Source organism: Epinephelus lanceolatus, chromosome 7, assembly GCF_041903045.1.
Source record: "Epinephelus lanceolatus isolate andai-2023 chromosome 7, ASM4190304v1, whole genome shotgun sequence".
Classification (NCBI taxonomy): domain Eukaryota; kingdom Metazoa; phylum Chordata; class Actinopteri; order Perciformes; family Serranidae; genus Epinephelus; species Epinephelus lanceolatus.
The window spans coordinates 9,049,273-9,059,415 of record NC_135740.1 but is presented as its reverse complement, the minus strand read 5'-3'; the positions used below and the strand labels follow the sequence as shown (position 1 = coordinate 9,059,415).

General features: G+C 39.7%; 1 protein-coding gene across 1 annotated transcript; it reads right to left on the bottom strand.

The window, feature by feature from the left end:
- Nucleotides 1-1,285: 1,285 nt before the first annotated feature.
- LOC117261282 (cilia- and flagella-associated protein 100) lies at nucleotides 1,286-9,505 on the bottom strand. The gene is made up of 16 exons (XM_033633638.2): nucleotides 9,392-9,505; nucleotides 8,020-8,104; nucleotides 7,873-7,941; nucleotides 7,677-7,777; nucleotides 7,310-7,532; nucleotides 7,163-7,227; nucleotides 6,543-6,706; nucleotides 6,374-6,454; nucleotides 6,030-6,214; nucleotides 5,040-5,124; nucleotides 4,595-4,637; nucleotides 4,308-4,462; nucleotides 2,944-3,073; nucleotides 2,569-2,771; nucleotides 2,305-2,398; nucleotides 1,286-2,163 (listed from the first exon to the last, which is right to left on the bottom strand). The coding sequence occupies exons 2-16, from the start codon at nucleotides 8,036-8,038 to the stop codon at nucleotides 2,038-2,040; spliced, it is 1,743 nt and encodes a 580-aa protein (XP_033489529.2). The 5' UTR covers nucleotides 8,039-8,104; nucleotides 9,392-9,505; the 3' UTR covers nucleotides 1,286-2,037.
- Nucleotides 9,506-10,143: the final 638 nt, after the last annotated feature.

Here is a 10,143-nt window from a genome sequence, read left to right as displayed (position 1 = left end):
TTCATAACATTAGTTGATAAAATAATTTGCAAATGGCAAGACAGCCAATTTGCCAGCCAGATCAAGCCTGGAGTCTGGATTAATTAAATGGCATTAATCACTCAAGACAGTATTTTGCTACGTTAGCTAGATAGCAATTTGTTCGTGTTAGCAAGCAAGTTAACATTAGTTACCATTAGCCTGCTCAAACCACGATATCACAAAATATTTCACACTTCAATGCTGATTTTATGACATGGGGCACTGAATTTGATGGATTAACTTTATCAGACCACAAATGTGACAAGAATTAGCTAGTTAGCTTGCTAACGTTAGCTACTGCTGCACACTGCTGTAGCAGAGCTGAAGAGGGGAAAGCACCCTGGAACACACAACATGACAACCTTTGATTTCCCTGGGATATTGGGCTCCACTTCTCTTACTTTTCCACTGGCAGGTTACACATAAGTAAATAGCCTGTTAACACTGAAGGCTGCCATGCCACGGACGGGCCAAGAGACTAGAGCAACTGCTCCGGTGAGTGAGCAGTGCTTTGTGTCTGACGCAAGGCAGCAGATATTACTAAAGTTGTAACTTAATAAGCATCACAATCCTCTACACTTGAGTTGCAAAAACACCCAGTGTTTTCACTGGTAACGTTCAGCTGTTTGTTACTGGATGTAACTTTAGTGTTTTCTTTACACAAAATAATACTGTGTGAGACATTACTGTGTGACGAACATGTGGCTGCTATATTTTACTTGCCGCTTAACCTTGTCGCCTGAAACATCCCATAATATGCAGACTCAACAATCTTAGATCCAATTGGTCTGTCAGATACATACTGCAAGAGGCCTCCCACTACTATTTTGTTAGCTCTGTGTATAAAACACACATCATGACATACGTGACAAGATGGATGAGCAGATAATCATTGTTTATAAAAATGCAAAGCAGTAATGATACTGATATTTCATACACCTGATGAATGTATGGTGGACCTGCTGATGTGCATTTCACCCACGTGAGACCCAGTTATGAGCTCGCTGTCACTTTGTTTGTCACCTTAGAGACTTCAGACTGCATCATGCACTTGCCTGAGTGCGACCACATGATATTTTAACTTGCACACTCCCAAAAAATGGTTGCATATGCGACCATTTTGGTCGCAGTCCAGAGCCCTGCAGAGAGGTGAGTCCACAGGCTGTTGTAGGCCACGAGAAAGACGGGTTAAAGTGTGTGTGTTTTTTTTTTTTTTTTTACATTGGCAAAAAAAAAAACAAAAAACATTAATAATGATAAAAAGTTACATACAGAACATTTATTGAAATCATTTGAGCCCTCCTTTAATGAAACACTTCTGCTGAAACAAAATAAGTTCAAGTATTGTAGCTGTGTATCACCATATATGAATGTGAGAAAACATTTTGTATGAATACATTAAAATATGCGAACAAACATTTGATTTGTAACTGAAAACCTTTGTTAGTGTGACATCTCTACAGCTGGTACCTCAAACACTTGGCAACTCACTCCAAAACAATCTAGAGTGATAAATAAGAGGTAAGAGGCAAATATGTATTTTTGACTTTAGGGTGAACTGCCCATTTGAAGGGGCAAAACTATGGAACTGTCTAACTGAATTAACAATGCTACACATTTCCAATGTTTTCAATAGAGGAATTTAATCATGGCTAAAAGAGAAACAATCTTGTTTTCAAACCTAATAGCCTACCTCTGTAGACATACCAGTATTTTTTGTATGTAGCCTAAATGTGTATGTATTTTTGTGTATGTATTTATGGATGTACTTCTGTTTTTAACAAGCCTCCTGGACAGGTGAAAAATTGCTTTCATTTCTAAAAGCAATTAAAACAGTGCATCTGTTCCTTGTGCATAAATGTTTGTTACAACTCTAATGCTACTATCCATATCCAATTAAATAAAGTTATACACGTACGCTATCACACATCATACTATCATGCAATAATTGTGTTAACATTTCAGCTAATGTGGATTTATTCTTTTTTTTTTTTTGTTAATGTAATTGTCATATTTTTACTCTAAATCCTCAGAGCTGAAGAGGTAGGCATGCATCTCATCTTCAGCAGAGGTGTCGTCCACATTCCTGACTCTGACTTTCTGGGCAACAGGTTTGCATCTGGGCATGAGCTTTCTCCCTGTCTGAAAGAAAATGTGCAAGTTACTTTAATTGTAAACCCAGTTTTAGTCAGGTTTTCATTTCAATGTGAGCTGTAATGTATTTAAACAGTTTTCACCTAACTCACCCAGAGCCACACTTTATAAATGCAGCAAGTGACTTACTATTTTCTTGGAGTCAGCCAGAGATCTCTCCAAGTACCTCCTCATCCTCTCCTTCTGTTTCTCTCTCTGCTCTCTCAGCTTTTCCTCACGCTGCCTGCAACATGGTGTACAGTAGAAAGACAGTTGTTTCTTTTTAAAAAACTGTATTAAATCAAGTCTGGAAATAATATATTGAGAAAAAAACATGCAATGCAATGCATTTCAGGAGCTATATTGTGATGAATGCCATTTTTTTCTTGAAGGTAAATTCACTGAGACATATACCTGCTCCTCTTCTCACTGTCCTTGATCTTCTTCATTATCTCTAAGTTCTCTTCAGGGATGCTCTCGAGGCCCTGCAGCAGTAAAGACATGCGATTCTCAATATTGGCCAGTTTCTCCAAGGTGCTGAGGTTGGTAATTCTGTCATCCACGCAGCAGCGATGGACCTCTACCACCTTCTCACCCAGAGCATCCAACATAACATCCTGCAAGCACAACAAGGATGTGGAGTAGATCAAAGAGGAGGAAAAAAATGAAGAGAGAAGATAATGACACCAGATACCGCTTACAACTGCTAATGCCACTGTACATGATGTCTGGGTGTGTGTTGCTCAGATCTTGGATTAAAATGCAGTTTAACACATTCTGCTTCCTTACCTGGTCTTCTGTGTTCAGTGAAACATGGAGCTGAACCTTCTGTCTGAGCTTCGCGCCTCTTGCCTTCTCTATGTCGATTCTCTGGTTCATGTCGGCTATCTGCAGTGTTAGCTGCTCTTCGTCCTTTTCACTTCAGACAGAAAAAAACAAGGTTACCAAAAGGATATTCACGGACTGCAGACATCCACCAAGGCCAATAGTACAGTCTTCTATGATGTGTATAACTGTTACCACAACCACTATATGTAAAATAAGCACTTTATAACGCCTGTTTTTCTGTATGACGTTTGAGCAGTTACATGTGCAGGCTACTCCGGAGGATTATTGGTACCCATGAATGTGGAATGTGATACAGAGTCATCGTATTTCTACAGTTGCCTATGTCTTGTCACTATTAGACGTTACTACAACTTACTGGATTTTAGGATGTATTGTCTTTCGTCCACTAAGGCCAAATGCCCAGCCCAGTCTCATAGATGTACGTGACATGGACACAAACTCTTAACTACATGCTAGCAACATAAAAACAATGCCAATGCAAAGTCTACGAGGATCCATTGTCGTAGTGGACACACAAAATAAGTATAAAGAGTGACAAAGTTTACATAGAGTGGGCAGGAGAGGTAGTAGATGGGTCAACCAAACATGGACTTTCACACAGGAGACCACTGTCTGTCTCCCTGCGAAACGAAAAGTCAACGTAGTTAGGTGACTTTACATACTTTACATAACTTCGCAAAATACTTAGTGAAGGTACTTTATGATACTTCATACGTTTATGTCAGACGAGCACTTTAGTACGAGCACTTTACGTACAGGATGTCTGACATCAGACATCCTGTACGTAAAGACAAAGAAAGTGCTCGTCTTTCCTGAAACTTAACAAATCTGCGACCTTTTCACAACGTTTGAAACTGCGACCGTTTGTACGAGTACGAGCACTTTACGTACAGGATGTCTGACATCAGACATCCTGTACGTAAAGACAAAGAAAGTGCTCGTCTTTCCTGAAACTTAACAAATCTGCGACCTTTTCACAACGTTTGAAACTGCGACCGTTTGTAATAGACTTTTACATTGGCATTGTTTTTGTGTTGCTTGCACATCATTTTAACATATCTCCTGCCCTCATGAAAATCAGAGCGGTAGTTTTTCTGTAACCTTGCTGATGAACAGATAAATAAAACCAACAAACAAACTGAACTGAAAACATAAAAACTCCAAGTAAAACATAAGGCACATGCAGAGTTCAGGAGAGCAAACCAGTGCCCCTTTTAAAGCAAGACAACAGTAAAAAAAAAAAAAAAAAAAAAAAAAAAAAACGAAAATCTCTGAATCACAGAGCATTGACCCAGGATCCTTACATCTTCTTCCTGGTTGTCTCCATGGACTCTCGGAGCTCTTCCAGTGTCTCTTCCACCCTTGTAGAGTTCTGAATAAGGGACAAGTTGTGGTCTGTCAGCTCTGTCACCAGATCCAGTAGCTGCTGGGGATCAGTGAAGTACAGCTCCGGCTCATCCTACAGATGTAACAAACAAGGTGGGCAAGACAGGCACTGTGAGTACTGCAAAAATAAATAAATAAATACATACTGAGAGATAAAAAGAGGTGTTAAGTCAGAGAACTGAATGTCCAGTTTAGGAAAACTAACCTCATATTCTGAGCTGTCGCTATCCAGTTTAGAGGTTGTGATCCTGAAAAGACAAAGAAGGAGTGTGGAGTCAGAAGAAAGTTTTCTCAGCAGCATGTAAACAGGATTTTAAACAAATTTACTGCAAGATGTTCCAACTGATAACAGCATGCTGTTTGCTACAACAGAGAGAAAATTAATTGTGAAAGTATGTGTAAATGACCACATAAACTTAGTGTATATCCACAAGGAAAAAAAGATCTTTATACAGGAACATATGTCTGATTGGTGAAGGTAGTATATTTCTGTTTTTTTGCCTTATACTGAAACACTTAATGGAAGTCAGGAATTACCCGCCTTATTTAGCACCACATCACTGCGTATGAATGTAAAAGATAAATACTGAATATGCAGCAGAGCAACCATCAGTGTTGTGACTGAGGAGAGTGTGTTGGTGTTTCCTCACTGTGTGTCGCTGTGGGCTGAGGGAGGTCTGGTCTCTTTCATGGAAGGCAGCTCTCGACCTGGACTGGAATCTTTGCCCTCCAAACCTGCATTCATGGTATCATTCAAATCACACAACGAGCACTTTCCACACTCACTGTAATAAAGCGCTCCTTAGACTGCCATCCCCAAGTAAAAAACACACATTTTTCCTCTTACCTGCTGTGCAGTTTATCAGTCCTGGTTGTTTTGGTGTGAGTTGCCGAGTGTTGGGGATATCGGCTGTAGGCCTTCTCTCCAGTGTAATGGAACTAGATGGCACTCAGCTTGTGGTGCTCAAAGCACCAAAGGAATATATTTGTAAAACTCAACAACAATGTCTCTGTCTAGAAATCATGACCCGGTTACTATCCACAGACCTTATTGTGAGCAGTTTCACGTAGGAACTATTTTCTAACTGCTGAACTACACCCATCACCCATATAACTGCGCAGAAGCAAGCCTCATCTACGGCTAGTTACACTAAGCTAGTTAATGTTACAGCTCAGCCAAGAAGGATTACAATTAATGTTTACATCTCATGCTGTCATGAGCATGAACCTCTTGTCCACCAGTAGATGCACTCTTCCTTCTGTGCGGTGATACAGTTGGCTGGTGTGGAAGAAAATAGGTCCTGAAACTGCTCAAAACAAGGTCTGTGTATTATCCTGAGTAACCAGGTCATGATTTCTGGAAAGAAACATTGCTGCTGAGTTTTTCAAATGTATTTTTTTGTGCTTTAAGCATCACAAGCGAGAGAAGGCAGACATCTCTACAGCTGATATCTCCAACACTCTGCAACTCACACCAAAACAACCAAGACTGCTAAATAGCACTACAGTTAAGAGGGAAAATATGTATTTTTGATTTGGAGGTGAACTGTCCCTTTAAAAACAACAATATCAGGATATTAACCTGCAATGCTGTGGCCCTCATAATCTATTTCTGGTAATTTACTACGTTTTGTACTTGCCGTTCTTAACAGCTGACCCCTCGAGCTCCCCATTCTGCTTGTCCCCAGCGTCTCCGCCAGGCAGGACTTTAGCTTTCAAAGCCTTGGTCTTCTGGGCCTCCTGCCACTCTGGAGGAGACAGCTGGAACAGAAGCTCCTTGTATCTCTTGTAGTCTATTAGGATTTCTTCAAATTTGGCAATTTCACTGTGAAAAAGGAAGACTAGATTTAAATCCACAAGACTTAACACTGTCCCTCCAAATTTATTCACTCTTATTTATAGTTGTCAGTGCATCGTTTACACACTAAAACATGGGTAATGTGCACTCTCATACATTTTTTATACAGCATTATCAGAGTGCTACCTTTGTATGGTCCCTATTTCAGCAGTCAGTTTCTTGATCTCTGCATTCTTCTCTTGTTTGATCTTGGCCTCCTGTTCAAAACTGACATCAAAGAAAAGACAACCACTTGCAGTGTGACTCTTTAAATGTCCAACGTGAAGCCAAAATGACATGTCTTAATGCTTCTTACAATGTTCTGGCCTCCACAGATTTCTTCTCGTTCTCCCTGAGGAACTCTTCAAATTTGAGGTTGTCTCTCTCAATAATCTTTTCAAGCTGCCTCAGCTGTGCCTCCTCTTTTGCAATGGCTTTGTCCATCCTCAAAATCTCAGACCTCTTCGTCATCAGAGATAACTGATGAAAGAAGAATAGGGGAAAATGAAGCAGAAGGGTGAAGCAAGACTTTTTAATTTAACACATTCTTCCTTCTGGAGTCAACTTTACCCACAACCCAATTGCCAGAAAAAATGTTGTCATTGTACATTCCTGCAAACCATGCATAGTATGTTACATTTGTACGTTGTTATGTAGCCAGGACGCTGAAACTTTAATTTCTCTACGTTTCAACAGCTCTGAGGTTAATGTGGTTAGGTTTAGGTACAAAAACTGTTTGGGTGGCATCATCTTGGCAGGAATTGCTGTGACGTCTCTGTAAAAAACAACTGGTTTTCACAGCACCATACCAGCAAGAAACACAGCAATGTCTTGGTAAAAACAATAGTTTTTCATGGCACTATCAATGATGGAAACACCGGGAAAGTTCACCATAAAACATTTATAAAGATCACAGCAGCTCTTGAAATCATTTACCTCCAACACCGCCTTCTGCCGTTCCATGGAGATTAAATCATGTTTGCTTTCTTTTGTAATGTTTTCTGGAGACACAGGAGAGACAACAGTTAACATTTACAGTAGCAAGTTAGCCATGGCATGCAGTCTACACCTCTCTTCAGTCACCTCGTTTCATCATGGCCATCTTCAGCTGATGTCTGCTGGGTGTTTGTTTAGGGAGAACTGTCTTAGTCTTGATTTGTTTTTGATTCTTCATCTTCTCCTTTTCTTCCACCTCCTCTTCTTCCTCCTCCACTTGTTCTTCCAGCTCTTTCCCCAGCTTGGCTATCATTTGAGCAGCGTGGGTCGTCTTCTCATCAATTGGTAAAGACAGGAATTTACACATCTCCTGTACATGAAAAAGAACAGCAGCAGGACTTAAACATGGTGATTGATTTTTTCTCTTTGCAGACACTGTGTCACACAAGTATCATGCAGTGTGTGTGAAAACGTTTCTTTATATTCACACAGTTGTACTCAAACAAACACCAACCTCTTTTCGCTCCCCTCTTTCATTTACACTCAGCAGGAAAATGCTTTTACTGTCTGGCACTTTGAATGGGCTTTGTCGAGTCTCCCTCCTCCTCTTCATATCTGCACACAATGTAATGAAGAAAATATGCATTTAGTTTTCAACATTTTCAGTTTTTCTGCTGTCTCTTTCACAGATCAATCACTGCCCGCTGTACCTGATTTATGTGATTTGGCAGCACTGTCAGTCTCTGAAACAATGTTGCCTGAAGAAATCTCTGCTCCCTCTGTTGAAAACATGATCAATCATTGACTGACTTAACAACATGCCTGAGGTGACACATGTCACTATAACAAATACTTACTGGGATGTGGTGATGACATCTCTCAGGTTACTTTGGGCATCTGGCACTGCAGTGGCTCAGCGTTTCATCTGGCTGCAGGTTACTACTATTTAAGTTTGTCAAAGCAAACCAGAGTTAAGCACTGCACTTTAAACTTTTACCCCTGGCTGTTCCCACCTCTAACCTGTCACTATCTGATGTCAAGACTCTTCAGCTATGGGGCTCCTGCCTGCTTTTTGTGTCAGTGTCAACTTCTAGACATATTTCAACAGATAGCACTAAATGTCGTTTACAACTTCCAATTTGTGACTGGACATTTTCTGGTTAAAATATATTTTATTATTAAAGATTCTACACACACACACACACACACACACACACACACACCTGTGTTGGGTGGAAACATGTAGCAAGACACTTGCTGTCATCAAATGTTATAATAATAATCATAAAGGTGGCTAAAAGAGGTCCAATCAGGCAAAATTCAAAACACCTGCAGGTTGGACTACTGGTGTATAGATCTTTTAATTTACTAAATTATTTGAATTATCTTATTCCATAACATGTTTGGAACCTCTAAACCAGGGGTATGAAACTCATTTTAGGTCATGGGCCACATACACTCCAATTTGAAGCTGCTGGTTGTTAATACTTTACACAGTGTATGAAGTATTCTCTGTTATTACAGAGAGCTGTATTCTGCTCAGGGTGAAAAGCCTCTGAAGCAGCATTTTACATGAACAATACTCACTGTTAAACTTGTTCCTGAAACCAGGCACCTCTTAGCCTTTACAAGTGCATTAATAATAGCTGTGTAAAGTCATCCAGTGGGCTGGATTGGACCCTTTAGTGGTCCTGTTCTGGCCCACAGGTCGTATGTTTGACATCACTGCTCCAAACCCTCTTGCAGAGAGACCCAATGTCAGACTCTAGTTTGTTATTTTAGTTTATATTGTGCTAAAATGGTGCATATTTGCATATTCCCAAACATTAATTGTGCAAGAATTATAAAGTAGTCTAATGCTAACTTCTTTATATGGTATGGCTGGTTTTGAAAAATAGTTAGCCGACTGATTTTGGACATAAGATAGCTGCTTATGAGAAAATGTAGCACCAGTTTAGAAAACGTTTATTAGATGAATATACAATTTCAGCTCCTTCAGATGAGCTTCCGTGTATTTTAACAACATATCACGTTTGTAAATTAAAACATTTTATTCTGGAAGTCAGCTAAATTGTTAACTTGCCAAACTAGCTCAGTTACGTTACAGGTTTGCTCCGGCTTTCTGTCTCTCGTGTTAAACAAACTGGCTTTACATACTGTACAGGTTAGCATGAAGCTAACTGTTTAACACACTTCTTTCATGTATTGTTAATAATCAATTCAACCTACCGCCTGATTCGAACACTCAGAAGTTGAACAGCTAACTTCGCTATAAAGTTAAAGTAAATGCAGCTCACAACTTCGCTCCTCTGGCTGGGCTTTCTGTGTATGTACTGTTGTCATGGTTACTGTTGCCTTCACGGTCTCCTGGTAATCCTCTCTTTTAATTTGTATTTCATAGCTTGAATGCATTGTGCTCTAAAACTGTCAAAAGACTAGCTTTTTTTAATTCGTTGTGTTATAATTTTAAACATTGTCTTTCAGTCTTTCATTGATTATTTGGTGACTATAAAAAATAATGATTGAAAAATACATCAAACAAGATAAACTGAAAGCTTTTAAAATAACATTATGTGTTTATTTTGCTATGGTTTGTTGGCTGTCTAACTAACAGTTACAGAGTAACAGGAGGGAGGTCTCATCAATCCTGTGGGCCGGTCATATTAATCCTCCACTAGATGGCAGAGACAGATCATGCAGTTTAGGCAGAACGTCATATTTCCTGTGCTGGGTTGCCCTCCTAGGTGGAGAAACCCAGATCTCAGGACTATAAGAGATGCTGTAGAAAGACATTCATGTTTGTAATAATAGTGAGTAGTGCATTTATATGAGTGATAATTTCTTCTTAAGTTAAGTTGACTTAGCTGCCGTGCCAACACTTCTGGTAGTTCAGTTTGTGTACCAGTGAATATACTTAGAACCTGACACTGTACATTCCCTCCCACGCATCCACACATGACCCTGCACATCTCAGCTCAACA